General features: G+C 38.1%; 1 protein-coding gene and 1 long non-coding RNA gene across 2 annotated transcripts; one reads left to right on the forward strand and one right to left on the reverse strand.

The window, feature by feature from the left end:
- The first annotated feature begins 30 nt into the window (after positions 1-30).
- On the forward strand, positions 31-9342 carry LOC126808868 (gamma-interferon-inducible lysosomal thiol reductase). The gene is made up of 7 exons (XM_050533920.2): positions 31-250; positions 1095-1280; positions 2723-2797; positions 3690-3785; positions 4531-4677; positions 5966-6034; positions 7092-9342. Exons 1-7 carry the CDS (start codon positions 131-133, stop codon positions 7155-7157), a joined length of 759 nt encoding a protein of 252 aa, XP_050389877.1. The 5' UTR covers positions 31-130; the 3' UTR covers positions 7158-9342.
- Positions 9343-11549: 2207 nt separating this feature from the next.
- On the reverse strand, positions 11550-25820 carry LOC126808872 (uncharacterized). The gene is made up of 6 exons (XR_007674802.2): positions 25566-25820; positions 23801-23880; positions 21107-21434; positions 17549-17602; positions 14840-14896; positions 11550-12176 (listed from the first exon to the last, which is right to left on the reverse strand). It is a non-coding gene; the product is annotated as an uncharacterized LOC126808872 (long non-coding RNA).
- Positions 25821-26777: the final 957 nt, after the last annotated feature.

Consider the following 26777-nt stretch of genomic DNA (forward strand, 5'->3'; position numbering starts at 1 on the left):
TCGTATACAAATAAACAGCGAGCCGTGTGATTGTTGACCTAATTTTTAGACAACTCTTGAGTCTTGTGGAAGCAGGCGGTTTGTACACACCTACCACGAAAGATTAGCTTATTTGTCATTTGCAAACAAAATGAAGTGTTTGGCAGTTGCACTTGTTCTTGTGAATTTTATTTCTACATCCGTGTCGACCAAATGTAATTTTCCACCCGAGTTGTGGTGCTCATCAAAAGAAATCGCCGAGTTATGTAAGGTTTGTATTCTTTTTCGCTACTTTCGTTTTTTGTTGTTTAAAGAGAGGAGAGAGAGAGGGAAATGGGGTTGAAGGTCCACTCGATACAAACTAAGTCATTTCGGGACTAACATATGGTCAATTCTATTTCAATAATTCGCTTGCCGTAGGAGTCTTTTAACAGTTGGGGGAAACTGGTTGGACAGGCAAACGTACTCCTTGTGTCAGGCATCCAACCCCCCCACCCCCACCCCAGATCTTAAAGGAGCGGGTTTAAAAGTCAATACCATCCACAATCTTCAAACACAACTTACTGGTCAATTTAAATCAACATTGATGTTGTTATCTTACCGTGAAACGATGGGCTTTTAAGAAATGAAGTGACATGATGAACGAGCCTCGCTAAACATATCCCACTGGAGAATACTACTGGTGTAGACTCAAATTACAAGAAGCCAAAGACTGCCATTCAATTAAGACTCTTTGCATATTTCAATGAACATAACTGATTAGAAATTACAGTAAAAACAGAACTGAACCATATGTTAGTCCCAAAATGACCTACTTTGTATTGAGTGGCATCTCTCTCTCTCTCTCCTCTCTCTCTCTCTCTCTCTCCCTCTCTCTCTGTACTATTAAATTTATTATGATTTCAAGGATTATTTGAATGTGAACAGTTTTGTGTTTCTTTATAATCAGGTAACAGACCAATGTGCTGTCAACAGTTTGAATGTAAATCTGATGGACCACTGGTGAACTTTACTCTGTCCTTACTGTAGAGAGATTAAACAAGGGTGGCTCAAAATACCCTGCCCTCATCCCTAGATCTGCCCTTACATAATTTTGTGGGTTTTTTTATAATCAGGTAACAGAACAATGTGCTGTCAACAGTTGGAATATCAAGTCTGATGGACCACTGGTGAAATTTACCCTGTATTACGAATCATTATGTCCTGATTGTAAAAGATTTTTTGCTGAACAACTTTTTCCAGCTTACCAGGCTGTTGGTAAAATAATGAACCTTACCATTGTACCATATGGTAACGCAGAGGTAGGTAATATTAACAGTCATTGTTTTTTTAAGGCGAGCGATCACTCTTGAGCACCTGCGGCTCACCTGAATGTCAACCGAGAGGAGGTTTTTTCTCCCTCTCCTTAAAATTGAAAATCGCTCTCCTTTACAAAGTCATGGGGGGTTTATTATCATTTATGAAACCAGGAATGACCCCCTACATGCAGTTATTGATCTTCAGAACCATTTCCCATGCACATAACTAATCACTGTCCTTAATATCAGATCACTCTCCTTAATTTCTAAATCACTCTTCTTATCAAAACGGGGACATTTTTTTAGGGGAGCGATTTTTTCAATTTGTTGTCCTCTGAAATACAAACAACAGCGGCGGATTAACGAAACGATATTATTCAAGATATTGTTCCGCGCCCCACCCCGCCCCTTACGGTTCAAAATTACCTACGTCACCAATAGTTCAGGGTTTGTTTCCCAGTGGGGGGGAAGAATGGCCGAATGTTTAGCGCGTGCGCGCTGAATCATAAGGTCTGTCATTGAGTCACCAGGCTGCATTAAATTAATGCTGAGGTAAGTTAAAATTGAACTTAATGGCTCTGCCCTATCTACAGGATATTGTTCACCCATGTGTTTCACCCAGGTCCCTGCGTTTTACTGATCAATGTCTGCTCGAGACACCCAAATACACAAATTGAAGGGATCTTTTACAGGCACACCAATATGTTTTGCATTGTTGATAAGTTGTTTTCTGGAGCAAATATAGTTTTCTCTTTAATTTAGATATGTAAATAGTCAAACTTTAAAGGAAAGCGGGGTTGGATGGCGGAATGGGTTTTTTCCAGGTCTTCGAATTTCCTCCCACTACTATAAAGACCCCTACGTGCAAGCAAATTATTGAAATAAAATTCATCCATGTGTTAGTCCCGAAATGACCTAGTTTGTGTCAAGTGGATATTAAGCCCTATTTCTCTCTCCCTTAATGGAAATCTGCACTACAGAACCAAGACAGAACAAACAATATAGTGTGTAAGCTTACATGATCAATAAAAAAGAATGTTCATTTAGAATTTGCTTAAAAACATTACTGTACTATAATTACTATCAAGCTTCAAATGAAATGAGATGGGGTTTAACGTCCTACTGTTCTGCTCCGACAGGGCTAATGAGGAAGGCATATGCCATACAGTGTGTTATATGGGAAATTTTGCCGGGGCAGTGGCACTATGACCTAATCTTATATTGAATTCCAACTGCCAAGGGATCTTTTATGTGCATGCCAGTGTATTCAAGGGACATCGGTTTTTAATACCATCCAAAAAACTAGACATCTGTCCTTGTCAGGCCCTTTATCCTTCACCACTGACAACACCTCGAGGCTAGCGAGCCAGCGTCTTACCCACTTAGCCACCGTGGCTCCACATCAAGCTTCAAAGATGTAAAAGTAAATATTTTTATATTTTCAGGAGACTAAAGATGGTGATCTGTGGAAATATAATTGTCAACACGGACCAAATGAATGCGTTGGTAACTTGATAGATGTGAGTTACTCTATATTTCTTGGGCGGTTTGGGTGGCCAAATGGTTTAAAGTTGCAATTTCATATTTTTAAGTTATATTTTTAAAATTTATTAAAATAAAGCCTTAAAATAGATGGTATTTATAAACAGCCCTACCTTGTTAAAAAATAATCCTATTAATCCTATAATTCACTATTGCCAGTTGAGAAAATGGCAAAAATATCATTTTGATTGACAAATTCAAACGTTTGAAGTTTGCTACTCCATGGTGGAGAATAGAAAACAAGGAAGGTAATTGGGAGGTAATTGTGTTATTATTTCCGGTGTAAATGAGTTTTAAGTGTGAGAATGACACCTATGATCGTGTAATAGTGAGTTGACAACCCATTAAGCAAAAGACATAGAAATAATTATGTTTTGACTTTCTTAGAAAATATGAAATTGTAACTTTAAGGCTGCGCTCTCTAGATCTTAAGGTCTGTCATTAAGTCAAGTGGCATGGGTTTCGATTCCCCATTTTTACGTGACAAGGAGTAGGTTTTTCCCTGAGTCCTCAGCTTCCTCCCACTGCTAAAGTCGCCTACAAATTATTGTAATGAAATTAAACCATATGTTAGTACCTGGCCTAGTTTGTGTGGAGTACACATTAAACTCGCTCTCTCTCTCTTCTCTCTCTCTCTCTCTCTTAAAGATTTCTGTCTCACTGATAATTCTAAGAAAATGTCAAGGTGAAATGAAAATAAAATAAAGTTTTATTCAGTGGTAAAGAACATTATAAAGTCCTACTATGTGAAAAGAAAGGTTAAATGTAGAATTTGATTAAGAGCATTGAAATCAATGAGGAATGGTGGTCTGCATCCTGTTAGTGAAAAGATGGTTAACTCCCTTTAATGTTTCACAATTTCACTTTCAGACTTGTGCTATTTATTATATGACCCAACCAATATATTTCCCTTATATACACTGTATGGAGAAATCATCGCTTGATCCGATTACAGCAGCTAAAAAGGTAAATATACTTTTAATTTAGCAAAGGTAGGAACTTGTCTTGAAATATTTATGGCGATTCTTGACGGACTCAGCAATCGTGACAACTCGCGAAGGTGTATAACTCTAATTTACCAAGCTTATATGCCACGACTTGCCGATTCATTTGATGAACTGGTGACATGAATTCAGGCTTTTTGAAGACTTTGAACACGACTCAACTCTATACTAAAGTCAGCGATTTGGGACACGACTCAACTCAGTACTAAAGTCAGCAACTTGGGACTCGACTCAACTCGGTACTAAAGTCAGCGACTTGGGACACGACTCAACTTGGTACTAAAGTCAGCAACTTGGGACACGACTCAACTCAGTACTAAAGTCAGCAACTTGGGACTCGACTCAACTCGGTACTAAAGTCAGCGACTTGGGACACGACTCAACTTGGTACTAAAGTCAGCAACTTGGGACTCGACTCAACTCGGTACTATAAAGTCAGCGATTTGGGACATGACTTAACTCGGTACTAAAGTCAGCGACTTGGGACACGACTTAACTCAGTACTAAAGTCAGCAGCGACTTGGGACACAACTCAACTCGGTACTAGAGTCAGCGACTTGGGACACGACTCAACTCGGTACTAAAGTCAGCAAAATTTTGACTCAACTCAACTTGGTACTAAGTCAGGGACTTGGGACTCGACTCAAATTGAGTGTAGGTTATAATGTGCATATATTGAGTATTTATATAAATATGAATATTTTTAGTGTGGTCCTATATATAGTGCACCAGTAGATCGGATATTGGAATGTGCTAACTCAAGTTTTGGTAACAGATTAGAACATGAAATGGCTGTAAAAACTGATGCTCTTCAACCACAGCATCAATATGTACCATGGGTTACACTGAATGGGGTAAGTATAGACCAAAAGAAATGAAATGGGGTTTCACATCCTATGAATACGCGCTGTGCTATGGCCTGCTCTTTATTCAAATCCCAACTGTCAGGGATTCTTCTATGAACACGCTAATGTGTTCACAGACCTTGGTTTTTCATCTCATCTGTACGACTAGACACTGTTTCTTGTCGGGCCCTCAGTCCTACTCCACTGACAAGAGGAAACCTCATTGGAAAATCCCAATGAACTTTCTCGGCCAATGCAGGGATCGAACACACAACCTCCAGGCTAATGAGCCAGGGCTTTGCCCACCTAGCCACCATGGCTCTTTCTGCTGATATACATGTAGGTGCATACATATGTTAGATAAGAGTGGAATACGGCATATTTGTTAGTTTGAAGAAAAAAAATTTACTCTGCGTGAGGGGGACCAGACTCCTGTGCCACCATCTTGACACACACGTGACGCACCTTGAATTGAATAAGAGAGAGAGAGAAATGGGGTTTAACATCCACTCGACACAAACTAGGTCATTTCGGGACTAACATATGGTTTAATTTTATTTACATAATTCGCTTGCGCGTAGGGGTCTTTAGCAGTGGGAGGAAACCGGAGGACCCGGAGAAAACCCACGAGGTGAATTGAATAAAGGCTAATACTACAATTGATGCCTTTATCCAAATGAATAATTTTCCTTTGCGTGGATATCAATTTTAAAGTAGCTAAGTCTCTAACTCAATATCATACAAAGTCTTACACACTGAAAACACAAATTATTTGTCAATTCAAATCAACATTGTTGTTGTGATCTTAACGGGAAAAGGTAGGCTTCTGATATCCAATATTTAAGATAAATTAAACATTTTACCATTGGTACAAGAATCGTGTACCAAAGTGCGTTTCAGCGTCACTTGTAACAAGTGACCAGAAAGAACGAGACTAGACATATTCCACAACTCCTGTCAAAAGGTGACGCCATGCGAGCATGCACAATAGACTGGAATAGCCAGACGCTAGAAATAGCGATTCAGTTGAGACTCATGCCATATTTCGCTGGAGATAACTGATTTGAAATAAGAATTAGAGTCAAAACGGAAACAATTGAATGTAAATCAGTTTATATACAATCAGATTACATTATTATATGCGTTGCGACCCATTTGGGTCAATTTCTAGGTCCCAAATATTAGCGATTTAGCTCTTTTAAAATATTATAATTTATACAAAATCAGTTATGATTGAGACTAGTTGGTTTGGGTTTTTAGAGATATTTAACTTCTTGATGAACTGTATTTCTACCAGGTACATACAGAAAAACTGGAGAAGGAAGCCGAGGCTGATTTAATTAAATTAATCTGTCAAACATATCAAGTAAGTTTGATTTGTTTTTATACGCCCACATTGTTGTCGTTTAACATCCACTCGACACAAACTAAGTCATTTCGAGACTAACATATGCAAGCCTGGAAAAAAATTTAATGAAATGTGGTTTAACATCCTACTGTTCTGCTCATATACTGGGCTAATGAAGACGGGCATACCCCATACAGTGTGCTGTGAGGGAAATTTTGCCCAGGCAGCGGCAATATCGCCTACTCTTATATCGAATTCCAACTGCCAAGGGATCTTTTACGTGCATTCCAATGTATACACGGGACCTCGGTTTTTCATCTCATCCGAAGGACTAGACAGCTGTCCTTGTCAGGCCCTCCGTCCTGCATCACTGACAAGGGGGAACCATGCCGGAAAATCTGAATGAACTTTCTTGGCCAATGCAGGGATCAAACACCCAACCTCCAGGCTAGCGAGCCAGCGTCTTACCCACTTAGTCACGTGATCCCCACAAGCCTGGAAATAAGGCACCTGTCACGGACAATGTCAGGCACAGATTCAGGCTTTATCAGGCACAAAACCTCTGGTGCCTGTCATTTTGTCCGGCACTGATTTGAAAATGTCAGGTACTATTTCATTAGTGCCTGACATTTTGTCAGGTACATCTAAAACCGTTATTTCAAGGCCTGAACATATGGTTCAATTTTATTTCCATAATTCGCTTGCGCGTAGGGGTCTTTAGCATTGGGAGGAAACCGAAGGACCTGGAGAAAACCCGAGAGGTTGGACAGACGACCCTACTCCTTGTTACGTATAAGCGGGGAATCGAAACAATGTCACTTGACTCAATGACAGACCTTGTGATTTCATGCGCATGCGTTAAACCACTAGACCACCCAACCCCCCTCAGTTTAAATGAAGAGCCCACGTACAACCAGGGAATCGAAACCACGCCAGTTGACTCAATGACAGACCTAACCATTTGGCTATCCACCCACCCACCCCGGGCAAAAGGGGGATTTGGGGCTATAATAAGAATAAAAATAATGCCACTATGTAATAACGAATAAAATCAGTTTTTATTATTTAATTACAGGGCTCCGTGAAGCCAGCAGCATGTAAGAAGTTTGATCAACCAGACTCAAAACGTTGTTATAAATAAATACTAATTGATAAATATCAAACAGGTTTTACTCATTAGGCAATTTATGAATATCAAATGATGCATAGAACTTCAATCGGATTAAAGCACAGATCCTATTTCTTTTCGTTTTTTATAGTTCAAAATTTCGCTTTAATTGTCTTTACTACACTAGGATCTGGAAGAGAGATAAGCTAATGAAACGGTCTGTTATCAATATCTGACATCATAGGGTCAAAAGCTTCTTGTACGACACCTGACGCAACCATACAGTACAACCAGTCAGATCTTCATGTAGTGTAGGCCATCGAAAGTATAAAAAAATGAAACGAAATATAGATCTGTATTTTTATCAGATTGCATAGAACATCATCAATAGATACCCCGAAAATCCTTGAAAATAAAATTGACCAATGGGCAAAATGTCTGTATTTATATCATTATGCAAGAGCTAAATCTGTCTATTGCGGGTCTTTCTTTAGGCATGAAATGTTTTCTAAATTATTAATTAGACATTAATTAACTTATCCAGACCATAATCAACTCTCTATGCTATCTTATGTGTCGAATTTTCACTGAATTTGAATCTGATCTGCTGCTCAATGCTCATTGATGGTTAAATCAAAAAATGAATAATCAAGACAATGTTTTTTATCGTACCGACTTTAGTAATGATAATCGAGGCTAGGCCTAAAATTCATTCGCTAATATATTGGTTTAGAGTGGAGCAGTTTGACTGAAATTTTCAGCATATTCCGTTAACATTACCTGCTCTTTATCTAATCTTCCATAATGCCCCCTTGATGACTGTGATATAACAATAATTTGTATAGTACTCCATTTTATTACATAACTTAATATTCGGGCGTGTATCCAGGGGGGGGGGGGGCAGACCCCTCCCTGCTGATCCAGATAATATTTTTTCTCTCCTACATTCACGGAAATAATGCTGTTTTGGCTCATTCCACTCTAATCCTATAGATCAGTGATTCTCAACCGGTGATAGATCTTGCTAAGTGTGCCGCGAAAATGCGAAAAACCACATGATCCCATTTGCGTATTCGCTCGTGTTTACTGGTAATTTCATAGCAGCGTTTTTCTTTATTTAGTTTGAGTCATTTTATGGTTGTATGCCGTCTATGACTTGTCATGCTTTTATTTTACAAAATTCACATATTTTTACATATATTTTCATGTGTTCCAAGGTGTGCCGTTGCCGTTGGCAAAAAAGGGTTGAGAACCACTGCTATAGATGTATGCACACAAATGAGCAGAAATATTGTCTTAAACCTTCTGGTCCCCAAGTTCATAAATAATTTTCAGACTAATGTTAAGAATTGACTTAAAAATGTTTGCCTTATTTAACTAAAATATAGCCCTTTATAAATTTTTTGTTGTTTTATTGTATCAAATACATCAATAAGGAACTATGAGCAAAGTTTTATGTTTCTGGATCAAAGATATTTGTCATAAACAGTGATTGAAAGTTGAGTAAATTCTTAACTTAAGTTTGAGAATGCTTTGTGAACTCGGGGCCTGAATTTATCAAATTTGTGGGTAGTTCCACCCGACCATACGTGAAACTTCACGTTGTGTCCCCCTTTGACCTCCTGCTGCTCAATTTCCAAGACACACACCTGAATATTGTACATGTGTCAATGTTAACCTCTCTTAACTTTGTGTCATTTTTTTTTTTTCATTTTTTTTTTAAACTGTTTGTATTTGGTTTTTTTTTTGACATAGCCAACACATCTGCAAGTCCGAATTATTATAACACGAACATTCCATTTCTGTTTTATTGTACGATTGGTAACTTGTTGACGAGGAATAACATTATGAACTGCCCCCAACCCCTTAGCTAACTGGTGCTTGCTAAGATCTACATGTACATCTACACACAATCCCCTACCATACAAATACCGCCCCCCCCCCCCCACACCACAAAAATACCCACACCCACCTAACAAATACCCCCCCCCCCACCCACACAAATATCCAACCCACCACACCAATACCCACACCCCAGTCCGCCACAAAAATAACACACCACACAAATACCCTACCCCCACCCCACACATCTTATATACAATCACAAGCATCAACATTTTGTAGTTATTTTGTAGATTTTTAAATACCGGTGTATACAAATGTATTCTATTTTTTTCTGAGATAATTAAACTAATAAAAATATTTTTTGTCAAATTCATCTTTGCTGTTATTGTCATTTCTTTCATGATACAATTTTACTTAATTGGTGAAATCGCCCAAGTAATAGTCCTAAAGATGATTCTTACCAAATCAATGCAGCCATTCTGAAGAAAATCCTTTAATATTGAACCTAAACTTGTCCCGCAAGGTACCTTCTAGAGAGGTCATTTCAGGAAATGAAACGAGGTTTAACGTCCTACTGTTTTGCTCCGAACTGGGCTAATGAAGACGGGCATACGGCACACAGTGTGCTATAAGGAAATTTTGCCTGAACAGCGGCACTACGGTCTACTCTTATATCGAATTCCAACTGTTAAGGGATCATTTACGTGCACGGCAATGTGTACATGGGACCTTAGTTTTTTGTACCATCCGAACGACTAGACAGCTGTCCTTGTCAGATCCTCCATCCTGCATCACTTACAAGGCTTTATTTTAATACATTTTAAAAATATAACTTAAAAATATGAAATTATCGCTTTAATTTCTTTACAAACCAATATTTTATTTAAAAAATACACATATTTAAAAAAATACACATATTTAAAAAAATACACATAATATTTCAAAATTTTTCATATAAAAATAAACAAGAGCATAGGTACAGCTTCAATATAGGTAAATAATTCCTGGGGTCGGGGGCATGCACAAAAATAAAAAATTGCTGTCTTTACAGTATAAGAAATAAATATGCAAAGTTCCAAGATGATCCATTCAGAATTGCAGCCTGCAGATGATAAACACAAAAATTGGGAGTGGTTCTGCCCCGGAGAGATGGATATGGACCAATATAAATAGTTGCCATCCTATGAAGGATCATGCCGAATTTGATCCAAATCTGTTAATAATTTCAACCTGTAGATTATTTACAAAAAAAAAAATGACAAAAAGTGGGTGTGGCACCACCTAAGCGGGGCGGATCATGCACCAAAATCAATAGTTACCATCCTTAAGGTATATAGACCAGGAGCCCAGGGGTTCAACTTAGCTGAAAAGTGTACCAATTTTCTCATATATGGTATCAATGCATGTATATCTGGTATCATCAGAATGTAAGTCTGCCTGGTTTCTGGTGTCGGGTGTGGTATTCCATACCCAAAATGCCATGCCCCCCAACTAGGCTAGATTAGCTCAAAAGTGTACCACACTAAAATTTCACTGCGGTGTACCAAACACTCTGACAGACATTTCTAGTGGTGGGGTACCCCTGACGGAGCTGAGCTATGTAATTGCCAGACATTTGTAGTGGTGGAGTATCCCTGACAAGAGTTTTCTAATTTCCAGACCACAGCTAGGCTAGATTAGCTGAAATCTGTACCAGCTAAAACAGCTTTGGGGTTGTTCAGTACCACTACAGGAATCATGAATGACCACTACCAGACAGTTTGTGCGGTGGGTTACCCCTAATGGACACGCCCCAAAATGCCACGCCCCCAACTAGACTAGATTAGCTGGCACTGTTCCCGTGTTCTAAAATAATTAATTTTTAGCCAATACCTAACACAGACACAAAACTTGGACATGCCTCTATCTCAGGGGCTCGGGCATGCACCAAAATATAATAGAGGTCATCCTTTGGGTATAAGGAATATGTATGAAAGGTTTTCATAACAATCCTACTGTTCTGCTCCTAAACTGGGCTAATGAAGACGGGCATACGCCATACAGTGTGCTATGAGGGAAATTTTTGCCCGGGCAGTGGCATTGTGGCCTACTCTTATATCGAATTCCAACTGCCAAGGGATCTTTTACGTGCACGCCAATGTGTACACGGGAGCTCGGTTTTTTGTCCCTTCTGAACGACTAGACAGCTGTCCTTGTCAGGCCCTCCGTCCTGCATCACTGACAAGGGGAAACCAAGCTGGAAAATCTGGATGAACTTTCTCGGCCAATGCAGGGATCGAAGGACGGCAATATACATCCACATTATGAATGTGGACGTACAAAAACAAGACATCAAAATAATTATTTACAAGCTCTAGTACGATTTAATTTACAGTTGGGCCATATATTATTCTTATAGAAAATCCAAGTAGAGGACGATAAAACCCCCACACTCGATAAGAAAAGGAGGGTGGAAGATTCCCTGGAACAGTGCAGGCAACTTTGGATCTCAGTGATGCATCCGGGGAAGAGCAGAAACCAATCCGTGAAAATAATCCAAAAAATATAGATCCCCGGCAACAAACATGACAACACTGTGCAGTAGTTTTAAAAATATAATCTAGAACATGTTTCGGGCTGTTCGCCCTTAGAGGTTGATACAATAGGTTGCAAAAAAATAATCCTAGGTTTATATACAAACATTGGCGCATGCGCCTTAATATAAATTTAAGAAAAAGTAATCCCTGGATTGGGATTAAAAATTGGAAGTTTGAACAAAAATAATACCTACAATGTGTAAAATACATGATAACTTTATACAACCAGAAACATGAATACTAGTTTTAATTCTTTGGTCGCCTAGGGTGTCTGATGGTCGAGATTCGAGATGCATGTACCGTTCCCCATGATACAAAAAATAGAGATGACGCAGTCAGAGAATTCTGGGTTTATCCCCATACTACGAAAGGCACATGGGGTTAGACTGTGAGTAGATCAAGTTTCAAGGAGCAATGATGTGAGCTCGTTCGTTCGTTCGTTTCTAGAGTTTTACGACCACTTCCATCTAGGGTGATATCGTTGGGTGATATCATTTTCCATCATATTATTTATATATAGGCCTACTGATAAATGTAATCTAATATGTTATTCACTATCCTCTATATGTTAAACATAATGTTAAGAAAATACATGTAAAGGTAAAAAGAGAACAGGTCCTCCTTGTTCCACCTGAAATAAAAAAAAAAGAGCCAGATTTTGATTTCTTTCAAAAAAGTTTAAAAATATTGTGTAGAGAGAGAGAGGGGGGGAGAGAGAGAGAGAAATGGGGTTTAACGTCCACTCTCGACATAAACTAGGTCATTTCGGGACTAACATATGCTTTAATTTTATTTACATAATTCGCTTGCGCATAGAGGTCTTTAGCAGTGGGAGGAAACCGGATGACCCGGAGAAAACCCACGAGGTTGGACAGGCGACCCTACTCCTTGTCACGTACAACCGGGGATTCGAAACCACGCCAGTCGACTCAAGGCAGACTTTATGATACAGCGCGACACGCTAACCATTCAGCCATCCAACCCCCCCGATATTGTGTAGATACATGTACAGTAAACCTTGCATAATTCAGATTCGTATAAGTTGGATCTTTGCTCAACTTGGATAAAATCATTTGGACCCGTTGATCCTGCATGTTTTTTTTATAAAATTTCTGCGCGCATGTCGGATCTTTGTTCAACTCGGGATCAAAATTTTCGGTCCATTTGATCTAATTCCGGCTTTTTTCCTTCGCCTAAGTCGGATCGCAGTATGTTCAGAATTTGACTAAGTCAGTTTCGTACCAATGGTCTAAGACCAGTTAGGTATTCCATGCTTTCCCCTATCATTTTGACTCAAATCAGCCTTTTTGATGCGAGGCAATAGTATAATTTTCCCAGAAAATTTGAAACTCGGTGTCTGCTGTACAAGAAACTTTCCGGGGAAATTTAGGACATGTTTCAAAGATGGCGACAGAACAGAACGTATCTACTCGCAGCAAAACGGAAGTTATCTACTCGCACATACCAACAAAAGCTTGAAATGTGCATTTGAATCAATTATTATCCGGCTCTTGCAGTTTATTTCTAATCGAGTGAAGATTGAATTTCGGTCTTCGGCTAACTTGGGTCTTCGTTTAACTCAGATAAAATTGGTCAGTCCGCTTAGATTCAACTTATGCAAAGTGTACTGTATATACCAGTGCTTCCACTTCAAAATTTTCACTGCTGGTCATTCACGAAAACTTTTCAAAGTAAATTTATATTTCATGTTTTTTATTCATCGTAGGGTATTGTGAATTCACGTGTATATACTACTTTGTCACCATGGGGTGCACAAAAAAAATATATTTGACTTAAAAATGAAATATTAGTAAGGCTCATGATAATTATTTAATAATTAAATATTCCGTTTTGGCTACTTAAATAACGAAATAGTTGAATTGGCCGGAGAAAAACCATTTCAGTAGCTCACACGTAATTAACACGTGCTCTATAGAAAACACACTGACCTGGATAATTTTGAGTTGTAATACAATAACTTTGAAATGAAGATAAATATATAATTATCCATGGCATATATCTCACATTTTTTTTGGTTTTAGACCATCTCTTACGGAATTACGGGCCGCAGAATTGTGACGTAAATCCTAATAATGTATAACTAAATGACTAACGGATAACTAACTTCACGGCTAGCGACAATAGCGCCCCCTAGAATATGGTCGTGTATAAGAGTAACCGTATATACACAACATTTCTTCTACATGTGGAATTATCAATATTGCTGCACAATAGAACTGGAATACGTATTTTTCTTAATTGTTCTGTAAGCAAGTTAACTAATCTCTAGATTTTATTTCAACAATTTCCACAAGGCCGTAATACCGCTATAAACATTTTATTTTAAATGCATTTTTCTTCCAACACGTACGTTGTTGAGGATTTACGTAATTTCTATGCTGTTTTTATTTGATATGACAGTTGGTTGGATTCAAAGAGCAATACTTCATATCAATTGCCCTTTTTCGAAGATCATAATAACCTTGTTTACATTGTGCCTGACCGTAATAGCAGTAAACGGCTTTGTTGTTGAAAATTCTTATGACACGTGGACAATACGTTAATGATTAACAATGGGCCGCTTCACGCCGTTGATTAGATTCCCACTTATCAATTAACATTTATTGCTCTACTACCAGACACTCATCATTAATTATCAACACAACACTCAGTATAATCTGTTGACGACTATATATACAACTCTATAACACCAATCACGAGGTTGGCTTCTAGACGACGTGCATTCTTGTATAGTTACACAGTGAAGGTCGATCGTAGTCATGTTTGAAATTTTTTTTTTTTAAAAAGACCCTCTTTCCGGCGTGCAAAATGACCGTTAGGTCAGATCTAGGAACGGTCATTTTCCATAGCCATAGGTCTTGACCGGCATATACGGCCGACGTGGAACCCATGGTATATACTGTATGCGTTATGTCTAAGGAACTGATCATTTTCACACGAGACAAAAATGAAATGAAATGAAATGGGGTTTAACGTCCTACTGTTCTGTTTCTAATCTGGGCTAATGAAGACGGGCATACGCCATACAGTGTGGCCTACTCTTATATCGAATTCCAACTGCCAAGGGATCTTTTACATGCACCCCAATGTATACACAGGACCTCGGTTTTTCATCTCATCCAAACGACTAGACAGCTGTCCTCGTCAGGCCCTCCATCCTGCACCACTGACAAGGGGAAACCACGTCGGAAAAGTGTATGGAATAAAAAGTAACAAATCTCAATTCACTAAATTCGGCAATGTACTGTTAACGATAGTATGATAAATACGAACCTCCTGTGGGATGTGGTTCTTCTGTTGACTGAGGCACAGTGTCCGTAGTTGTTGTACCTAAATAAAAGTTAACACAGTAAATGTTATGGTTGGTGAAAAAATAATGACAAACGGAACACTGTTTACGTTTTAGTAAATATTGATTTTTCTTGTTAGTTATAACAAAAGGTAGCTGATCCAGTAGTGGGTGTATTACAAGATTTTTCTATCAGATTTAACAGGACCAGGAGCTAGGAAAATCAGCGGCTGCCAGGCAAGATACGCCCACATTTTGCAAGAGATGGATAGAGAACAAGATTAAAACAAAAGCGATTTTTCGTACAATCAGGGACCATAATTCAGAAAGTTATGATCTGAAATGCACAAATATCAATAGGGACTGAGATCTTTGTGATATAAAGATATATTTAAAGTTTCATCAAAAATTGGATAAAAGTTGTGACCTCTAGAGGGTTCACAACATTCGTATAACATACTTTTTACACAATTTGCATACAAAGATCGACCATTTTGTTGGGCAGTTTCATTTCGATTCTCCAAAAATTCAAATTCAACCTTCATTATGGTGGAATGGTGATATATTTAAACGGTTTTTAAAATCGGATAAACAATCACGGCTATCAGGAAGTTAAATTCGGATATGCACAATTATCAAAAGGAACCAAGATCTTTGTGATATAAACATAAATTTAAAGTTTCATCAAAATTGGATAAATATCTTGACCTCTAGAGAGTCCCCAACCTTGATATACAATATTTTTACACTTTAAGAGTACGAGAGACGGCCATTTCTCCGTCAGTTTTGTTCCATTTTCATAAAATTCAAATAACATTACTTTGTAACAGTGGTATATTTGAACGTTTTTTTTAAATCGGATAATATTGTGACCTCTAGGGGGACCACAAGCTAAAAACGCGATTTTTTGTACACTCAGGGGCCATAATTCAAGAAGTTACGATCCGATATGTGCGAATATCGACAGGAACCAAGATCTTTGGGTTATAGACATGTGTTTCAAATTTCATTAAAACCAGATCAAAATTGTGGCCTCTATAGAGGGTCCACAACCTTGATATACCAGATGTTTACACTTTTTGTGTATGAGAGGCGGCCATTTTGTCCGGCATTTTTGGTCCAATTCTCACAAAATTCGAACTTGACCAACATTACGGTGTAACAGTGATATATTTGAACGTTTTTTATATCGGATAATAATTTTGACCTCTAGAGGGACCAAAAGATAAAAATGTGATTTTACATACAATCAGGGGCCAAAATTCAGGAAGTTACAATCTTATATGCACGGATATCGAAAGGAACCAAGATCTTTGGGTTATAAAACTGAATTTCAAGTTTAATCAAAATTGTGGCCTCTATATAGGGTCCACAACTTTGATATACCAGATGTTTACACTATTTGCGTATGAGGGGCAGCCATTTTGTCCAACAGTTTTGTACTGATTTTCATGAAATTCACACTCAAGACAAAATTATTAAATCGGATAATAATTATGACCTCTAGAGGGACCACAAGCTAAAAACGCGATTTTTCGTACAATCAGGGGCAATAATTCAGGAAGTTACGATTCGATACGTACGAAAATCGACAGTAACAAAGATATTTGGGTTATAAACATGCATTTCAAGTTTCATCAAAATCAGATGAAAAATGTGACCTCCAAAGGGCCCACAAACCTGATACACAATATTTTGACACTATTTGCGAACGAGGGGCTGGCATTTTGTCCGTCAGTTTCGATCCGATTTTTACGAAATTCAAACTCAACCATCCTTAGGGTGTAACGGTGATATATTTAGACAGTTTTCACGAAATTCGAACTCAGCCGTCTTTGGGGTGTAATGGTGATATAATAATAAGGTTTTTTAAATCGGATAATAATTATGACCTCTATAGGGTCCACAAGCTAAAAACGTGATTTTCGTACAATCAGGGGCCATAATTCAGGAAGTTATCGTTCGATATGCGCTAATATCGAACGGCACCGAGATCTGTGGGTTAAAAACATACATTTCAAGTTTAAACCAAATCGATAAAAATTGTGACCTCTACAGTGTTCACAAGCTAAAAACGTGATTTTTCGTACAACCAGGGGCCATAATCCATGAAGTTACAGTCCGATACATGCCAATATCGACGGGAACTGAGATCTTAGGGTGATAAACTTATATTTCAGGTTTCATTGAAAGTGGATAAAAATTGTGACCTGTAGCGGGTTCACAAACAATTGTGGACGGACGGACAGGGGTGACGACAAAATTGAACCATGGACAGAAAGTCTGTGGATTCATAGACTTGATTCAGTTTGGCCTAATGGTTTACATGAGTTAAATCCAGGGGGTTTCAAAATCATTTATAATCGTGCATAATTTTCCTTACTTATTAAATTTTACCTTTATTATAAACTAACCTTTCATGTTATGTATCTAAGTCCATGACATCATCATTCCTATGATGTCATAACTTCCAACAATGTCATAACTGACTTCCAGTCATTTTGTATTCAGTTCGTCATCCCCGAAGAAATTAGTATTTTTACTGAGGAAACATTGGATAAAACAATGGTTTTTTGATATTGTATTCTATTAATATCTGTACATGAAAATGTGGGCGTATAAAAATAATGTAACACATTTCTATTCACTTAATTTGGTAATGTATCTTTAACGATATTATGATAAATACGAACCTCCCTTGGGATGGTCTTCTTTTGACTGACACACTGTGTCCGTAGTTGCTGTACCTAAATGAAAGTTAACACAGTAAATGTTATGGTAAAAGATTGGTGCAAAAATAATGACAAACCGAACACTATTTACGTTATATTAAATATTGATTTTTCTTGTTAGTTATAACAAAGGGTAGTGGAATCAGTAGTGGGTGTATTACAAGATTTTTTTATCTGATTTAACACCAACAGGACCAGAAGCTAGGATAAAAATAATGTTACGAATTTACAAAATTAAAAGTACGTTGAACAAAAAGCATTGTGTCAGCACCATTAACTCTGCTATCTCTAGAGCAATAGACTATATTTTCTTTGTGTATTTTTTGTACGTGCTTATAGTATTCAGGGGGTTGGATGGCCACATCCGCATGGTTAGCGTGTGCGAACTGCTTCATAATTTCTTGCATTGAGTCAACTAGCGTGGTTTCGATTCCCCAGTTGTACGTGACAAGGAGTAGGGTCGCCTGTCCAACCTCATGCCGGTTTCCTCCCACTGCTAAAGACCCCTACACGCAAGTGATTTATTGAAATAAAATTAACCCATATGTTAGTCCCGAAATGGCCTAGTTTGTGTCGAGTGGACTTTAAACCCCATTCTCTCTCTCTTAGTATTTACAGTAAAATAGTACTTAGCGCCTTTTTTTTTTTTACTTTGAAATGATTTGGGAACCATCTCATTTAGGAGAGGGGATGGGGGGTGTGTGACTACATGTATATTCTGGTTATAGGTTATGTCAGAACAACAAGTCCCGTCTGGTATTTCAAAACATTCTCGTCCAGCCAGCCAATACCCCCTAACAAATCATTTCAGTTAGGGAAAACCATGTTAAATCCCTTAAAAATCCTTCTGAACCATCTCTATACTTGCACTCTTAAAGATACATTAAGGGAGATTAGATAAAGAGCTGGCAGTTCTAACTATAATAGTTAACCAGCGGCTGCCAGGCAGGATACTCCCACATTTTCGAGAGATAGATATAGAACAAGCTAAAACGAAAGTGATTTTTCCTACAATCAAGGCCCATAATTCAGGAAATTGCAATTCGATATGCCCAAATATCGAAAGTAACCGAGATCTTTTGGTTATTTATAAACTTACATTTCAAGTTTCAACAAAATCGGATAAAAATTGTGACCTCGATAGGGTCCACAACCTTGATATACCACATTTTTATGCTATTTGAGAACGAGGGGCGGCCATTTTGTCTGTCAGTTTTGGGCCAATTTTCAAGAAATTCGAACTCAGCCGTCCTTAGGGTGTAACGGTGATATAATAATACTTTTTTTTAAATCAGATAAAAATTATGACCTCTATAGGGTCCACAAGCTAAAAAGGCAATTTTCGTACAATCAGGGGCCATAATCCATGAAGTTACAGTCCGATATATGCCAATATCGACAGGAACCGAGATCTTAGGGTGATAAACCTATATTTCAAGTTTCATAGAAATCGGATAAAAATTGTGACCTGTAGACTGTTCACAGACAATTTGGACGGACGGACGGACAGGGGCGACGACAATATACGTCCACATGAAAATGTGGGTGTATAAAAACTAGATAATGTAAAGGGAATTTGCTGATAATTTCAGTCAAGTTGATCCACTCTGAACCAAGATTTAAGCGATTGAATAATAGGACTATCCTCGATCATCATTACTAAAGCCGGTACGATAAAAAACATGGTCTTGAGTATCCATTTTTTGATTTAATCATCACTGAGCGTTCAGCAGCAGATCGGATTCTAATCCAGTAAATATCGCAGGCTAGCGATGACATCAAGTGTTGATTATGATCTGGATAAGTTAATTAATGTCTAATTAATAATTTAGATAACATTTCAGGCCTAAAGAAAGTCCTGCAATAGGCAGATTTAGCTCTTCCATAATGTATGTTTAAACGTATCTTGTAATACGCAAGGTAAAGTGTCGATTATACTATAAATTCCCTTTAAATGGCCAATCTCGATTATATTTTGGAGAATTAAACTGCTTAAAGGGACTATCCCGATTTGAACAGAGTCTCAAAAATAAAAGTCTGAGTATGTATGATGTTTAAGCGTGAAAATATAGAGGAATGGTGTATTTACATTGTCTAAAAGTTTCAGCTCAAAATATTAAGTCGTTTGGGTGTGAACGTCAAAACTGCTTATCCGGACACATAACCCTTTTAAGATTTCGGGTCAATTTTTTTGTTGGGTCACCTGATAAACGATTCCCGTTCCTTAAGAGGTCTACACAATGAATGACCCATGTGCTGTAATTGATAACGAAAGGTAAATTTCACCTACACATTATTTTTATAAAATTAAAGCCTGGTTTTATCCAGACACCGCATAATACAGCTTGGGACACCAGTCTCCATCTCCAGATAAAGACTGGCAGGTTTAAGTTGTTTGAAAATATATCACATATTGAGTTAATTGCTCGGCCTTAAAGTGGTGGACACACTAGCCGAATGATTCGGCCGAATCAATCGGCGTCGAAATTCGCCTAGTGTGTCCACTGTCATTTGGCCGAATTTCTATTCATCCGAATGATTCGCCCGAATCAAACAGGTTTGATATATTCGCTTGGTGTGTCCGCTTCGCCGAAGCATTCGGTCGAATATAGAATTCATTAGCCAATCACCACTCATACCGAGAAGTCACGTGATAGATTGAAGACATAGACGCCGCCATGTTTAATCATGTGACGTGAAAGGTGATGCAACCGACAGGTTGAATCGGGCGAAGCATTCGGCTAGTGTGTCCACCCATTCGGCCGAATAAAATTCGGCGCCGATTGATTCAGCCGAACGATTCGGCTAATGTGTCAACTGCTTAAGGTAGAGGATTTTAAGACAAAATTAAGCAGTTTTATTCTCCAATATATTATCCGGACTGGCCCTTTAATATTGTGTTCAAAGCCCTTAAAATCCTCTACCAAAGAGCAGAGCTCCTAAAAATAATGTGTAGGTGAAATTTACATTTCGTTATCGACTACAGCACGTAGGTCATTCACTCTATAGACCTTTATAGGAACAGCAACCCGAAATCTCAAAAGGGTTACGTGTCCAGATAAGCGGTTTTGACGTTCACGTACAAACGACTCAATATTTCGAGCTGACATTTTGAGACAAGGTAAATACACCATTCCTTTATATTTTGGCGCTTCAATTTCATACGTACTCGGACTTTTATTTCTGAGACTGTTAAAATCGGGATGGTTCCTTTAAAAGAATATATCTACATAAACTAGTCTCTTATGTTCAGCGCTCTTTTAGTTATCAAGCACCTGTTTTATGGAATAATCTACCATTTAGTTTAAGATGTTGTACATCTCTATATTCTTTTAAAAAACAACTTAAAACACATTTATTTAATCAGGCTTTCAACTGACTGTATACAATCGTTAACATGTCCATAATCTTGTTGTTTATTTATGATTACATTGTCACTTTGTAAAATGCTCCTGAATATGCTATATGAATGGGCGCACTATAAATATGTTGTAATAATAATAATAATAAACTACTTACCATTTCTTAACAGCGTTTCTCCTTCTTTACACACGGAATGTGCTACACAGTATCCCTCTGTACCTGATCTAAACGTCAAATACATGCCTGGTGGACACACACACACCCTATTTTTTTCAGGTGTGCATGGTTCCTTCTCAGTGTAACCTATTGGACAATGGGTACAGGCCGGACATTTCGAGGAATTGTTGTAATACGTGATAAAATGGCCATCAGGACAACTTTCACACATGGAGTCTCCATACGAAGTGACACAGGATTCTTTCAAATGGGAGCCTGGAGGACATAGACGACAATATTTCCCATCTTGTGCTTGGAAAGTTCTATCCTAAAAACACCAAGATATTTTAATATTATTATAACAAATACTAGCTTAAAGCGAGAATTTCAAATTTTCTAAGAAAGTCAAAACATAATTATTTCTATGTCTTTTGCTCAATAGGTTATCAAATCACTATTATACGATCATGGGCATTATTTCCCATCCTTAAAAATCTATGACACAGGAAATAACACAATTACCTCCCCTGTTTTGCTATTGACAACATGGGGCAGCCATTTTCCAACGTTGGAATTTGAAGTTAAAAATGATATTTTTGCCAATTTCTCAGCTGGCAATAGCGAATTATAGGATTAATAGGGTTATTCTTTAACAAGGTAGGACTGTTTATGGATACCATCTATTTTAAGGCTTTTATTTTAATACATTTTAAAAATATAACTTGAAAATTTGCAATTTCCGCTTTAAATGTAAAATGCAATATCACAGATCTTGCTTTTACCCCAGGGGGTTGGGTGGCCAAATGGTTAGCATGTGTGCGCTGTATCATAAAAAGGCCTGTCATTGAGTCAATTGGCGTGGTTTTGAATCCCCGGTTGTCTGTGGCAAGGAGTAGGGTCGTCTGTCCAACCTTGTGGGTTTTCTCCAGGTACTCCGGTTTCCACGCACTGCTAAAGACCCCTACGCTGAAGCGAATTATTGAAATAAAATTAAACCATATGTTAGTCCCGAAATGACCTGCTTTGTGTCGACATAAATTAAAACGTCTTCATTTGTCGATTGCAATGATAGGTAATGTATATGGGTTCTAATTAATTCCAGAGGTCCTGACAAGGACAGCTGTCTAGTCATTCGGATGGGACAAACAACCGAGGTCCTGTGTACATGTTGACAAGCATGTAAAAGATCCCTTTACAGTTGGAATTCAATATAAGAGTAGGCCGGAGTGCCGCTGTCCAGGTAAAATTTCCCTCATAGCACACTGTATGGTGTATGCCCGCCTTCATTAGCCCAGTCGGAGTAGAACAGCAGGACGTTAAACCTCATTTCATTTCTAATTCATTCATTAATAAATATGCATGGTGAATAATAGTGCTGATATCAAGTAAAATTTTACGCATCAATGCATCGGACGCAAACATCGATACTCGCATCGATGCATCAGGAATTTTTTGCCGCCATTTTGTTATTCAAAAATTACTGTTGTTGGATTCTAACTCACAACCAATGCTATCTAGTTTCCAGTTATCGACGATTTTTTTTCTAATCCCCATTATTTATGGAATAAAAACTGATGAGAATTAAGAGTGAGACGGCATCGATGCCAGACGAGTGTCAAAAAGAGTGGAGGAAGTAAGTTATGTGTGTCCATACGCGCGAAAAGTTCGAGAAATGAATTTAAAATTTATTGTTTGTTTGGCATATTGTTGTTACAACGCTAAAACAGATCTATTTTATGTAATTTTGGTTTGAAAGGATAGCAATAAAATAAATATTATGAATTTTTACGCTCCGTTACATACGGGGTAGTAATTATAAACAAAGGGTGTGAATCGGTCCAGGTCCTTCGTATGTGACAAACGATATACAGTTAAAAATACAAATGACGAGAATGGTAACTAGGCAACAGTCCATGCACTCTATGTCTATTTTAGTTTATAATCGTTGAAAATAACACCACTGTAACGGTAAAGCATGGATATGCCTACAGCACATGAGTTAAAAGTGTACCGGTATTCGATAATTACAATATATTTGTCAGATGTTCGTCAAAATGATAAACAAATATATGACGACATCCTCCTGGTACTATCCTATAACCGGTACATTTAGTCATTATTAGGTTCATAAGATCTACCACGGCAAAAAAATATGAATTATGCCGTGGCTGACGGGGGTTGCGTCGGCTTTTACCACGGTTTTGCCGTTTGCCGTGGTTAATTTCGAGCGCTGTGACATTAATATCGTCCGATGGCAATTCACTTCAATTGACACTCGTTAGCGTGAGGGGTGTTGGCTATACGGTCTATATAGAGATTTATGAAGTACATTCTCTATTGCTCGTGGGCGATGCATCGATACTTGATATCAGCACTAGTGATTAAACAATCACAAGTGTTTTTGTTATAAAATTGGTGACTTTTCTTCTCAGTTATTAGGTGTCAAGAATATAACGAAGCATAAGTTATAATTGGATTATTTCGAAAATGAAATGGCGTTTAACGTCCTACTGTTCTGCTCCTAACCTGGGCTAATGAAGACTGGCAAACGCCATACAATGTGCTATGAGAGAAATTTTGCCGGGGCAGCGGCGCTACGGCCTACTCTTATATCGAATTCCAACTTATATCGAATTACGTGCATGCCGATGTGTACATGGGACAGATTATTTCAAATGTTGTTTATTAGCTTACCTTAGTTTGGGAATACCTGGAAACGATGGGAAAAATTACTGCAAGGATTAGGATGATAAGATTATTTAATCGGGGCATACCTAAAAAGATAACAAAAATCCAAATGCATAAGTTTTAAAAATGACATAGTTGGGAATGTGAATATTTATTTTTTGCGGGAGGATCAGGAGGTACACAGAAGCCCCTGGAATTCTGCATAGCCCCCGCATAGTAAAAGATCAAGCAGTAAACTACCAGTAGTCATACAGACTTTTATACAAAGTCAGAAATAACCGATTAACAACCAATAGCTAACTGCATAACAATGTCATTACGCTTTAAACAGAACTCCAAATTGGACCAAATATGTTTACATAACGTTACGTCATGACTCAAGATTTTATTATTGTTTTATCATACACAATAAAGATTCTCTAACCCACAAAAGGTGTCACTGATCATGTAGCTGATTACTACATGCATATCAATTAGCCCGAAAAAACTTCATGAACCATTAAGTTAAGGCCTAGATTTAATACTAAATGTAAAACGATGTAAAACACTAGAATCAAAACTGAGATTTAGGATAAAAAGTAAAGATTAATTCAGTTTTTGATAATGGAACGACCAGTATTGTTGTTCAGGGAGAAATTGTCTTGGGACAAATAGTCAATTGGGACGAATAGTCCGGGGACGAATTGTCCTGGAGCCGTGGATGGCGCCCTAGATTTGGCCCCCCCCCCATTCACAGCTTCTAGATATGCTACTGCTAGTGATTACAGAGCGCCCTTCGACGTAGGTAATTCTGTGTCTTAGTCGTCAGATAGTTTGAAATTTACCAGAAATAGCCGATGTTTGACTATAACATGTAATTCCTAACAATGACAACTACGAATTAGAAGGGGCATATAATTGCCTTTGAATATAATTAGATACCAGAAGAGAGAGAGAGAGAAATGGGGTTTAAGTCCATTCGACACAAACTAGGTCATTTCGGGACTAACATATGGATTTAATTTTATTTCAATAATTCGCTTGCGCGTAAAGGTCTTTAGCAGTGGGAGGAAACCGGAGAAAACCCACGAGGTTGGACAGGCGACCCTACACCTTGTCCTTGTCACGTACAACCGGGGAATCGAAACCTCGCAAGTTGACTCAATGACAGACTTTATGATACAGCGCGAGATACCAGAAGACACGTATGTGACATTTTAAACAAGAGCATCGCTAACCCTGCAATATACGTCCACATTCCAGTTTTGATTGATATGGTACTTTTTAAAATGAAGAGAATGAAATATGAAATCGCTGTACTATGACAAGAGGCAAAGAAGGCTAGGCGTTGGGTTTGTTTTGCGAAATTTACAGACAAAATATTAAAAAAAAGTGTGTGTGACACTGCCCCAGGAGGTCGGGGCAAGCACTAAAATAAATAGTTGCAAAGTTCCAAGATGATCCATTCAGAATTGCAGCCTGTAGACACATACAAAAATTGGGTGTGGCTCTGCTCCTGAGGGTTGGACAAGGAACAATTTCAACAATATAAATAGGTACCATCCTGTTATTGAAATCACAATATCAATAGGCGAAACAAAAGACACACAAACATTGGGTGTGAATCTGTCCCAGGGGGTCGGTCATACACCAAAAATAATAGAGGTCAGCCTTAGGGTATAAGGAATAGGTATAAAATAGTTTTCAAGACGATCGATTAAGCATTGTAGGCTGTAAATGACATACAGACACACACAAAAAAAATGAGAACCCGATTAATCTTTACACCCACCTGCATGTAGCCTAACTTGGCCTAAGTATACCGGTTAGAGTTGGGCGATAATTCGATATTACCGAAAACACCGGTTTGGATCTCAAAACGGACGATACGATGTAGGAAAAATCCGAAACCGGTATATCACCATGATAAAACCGTTTATGATATCGCCGATATTACGCACTTAATACCGAAATATCGAGTCTGAACTCAACTTTCGCTTTCAATCATACGTGTACATTGAAGGATTTCCGCTTTGCGTTGTCGGGATTATAAGGACTTATTTAGAATCACTATATTACTTTAGCGAGCTATTCAAGACGATTTATGCCGCATCGTCACCATAACAACGGTAGCACACGCTCATTTCAGTCGGTGTGTAAAACTAAAGTAGTAACCAGTGAACACGTTTTTTATAATATTAAATCAATTTAACATTTTGTAAGATGAACACCGGTAAGCCTACATCTGAATTAAGATTAAGAACAGGTCTAGACCTAGACATAGAGTCAGAGGACAACCTGGTTCCGCCAAAAAAAAAATCTGACGAGTGATATTTGACTATTTTTTGGGTACAAAACCGATAAATCTCAAGTTGATCACATTTGTCGATTCTGCAGGAAGCCAGTTGCAGCAAAGGGTGGCAATACAACAAATTTATTTCTACATTTGAAAAACAAACATCCAGCTGAATACGCCAAATCTAAAGAAGAAGTGGGCCTGTTGTACCCTCCATCACCAAAATTGGTTAGGTCAAGATCAAAATCTACAACCCCAAGTCCAACTTCAGCTAGTTTATTAAGCTCAACAACCAAATTACAGGCAACCAATCAGAATCAGACAACAATTTTGGACACCTGCAAATATAACAAAAACAGTAAACGATGGCAATCGCTTACTGAATCAGTTACGAGATTTATAGTAAAGGGTATGCTTCCAATCTATACTCAGCCAAATTAAAAACTTGACACTCGGGATTTTTGGGACTAGATTTGTAATATTTGGTTTAAGGCAACTATTTTAGTGTTATGTTGTGCACAGACGACCTTGACATCAACAGAAAGCAAGAATACGTCTCGCTGAAAGTCCTTGACATTGATAACGTTCGTGATGTCACAGTACCCCCCAAAATGAAATTCACAGACTTGGAAAACAATCGGAATAAAGTGTTTAGTAACGGTTGTGGCCTTCTCTAGCGTCTCGTACTGCCACACAACGTCTTCTCAT

This window comes from Patella vulgata, chromosome 1, assembly GCF_932274485.2.
Source record: "Patella vulgata chromosome 1, xgPatVulg1.2, whole genome shotgun sequence".
NCBI classification, from domain to species: domain Eukaryota; kingdom Metazoa; phylum Mollusca; class Gastropoda; family Patellidae; genus Patella; species Patella vulgata.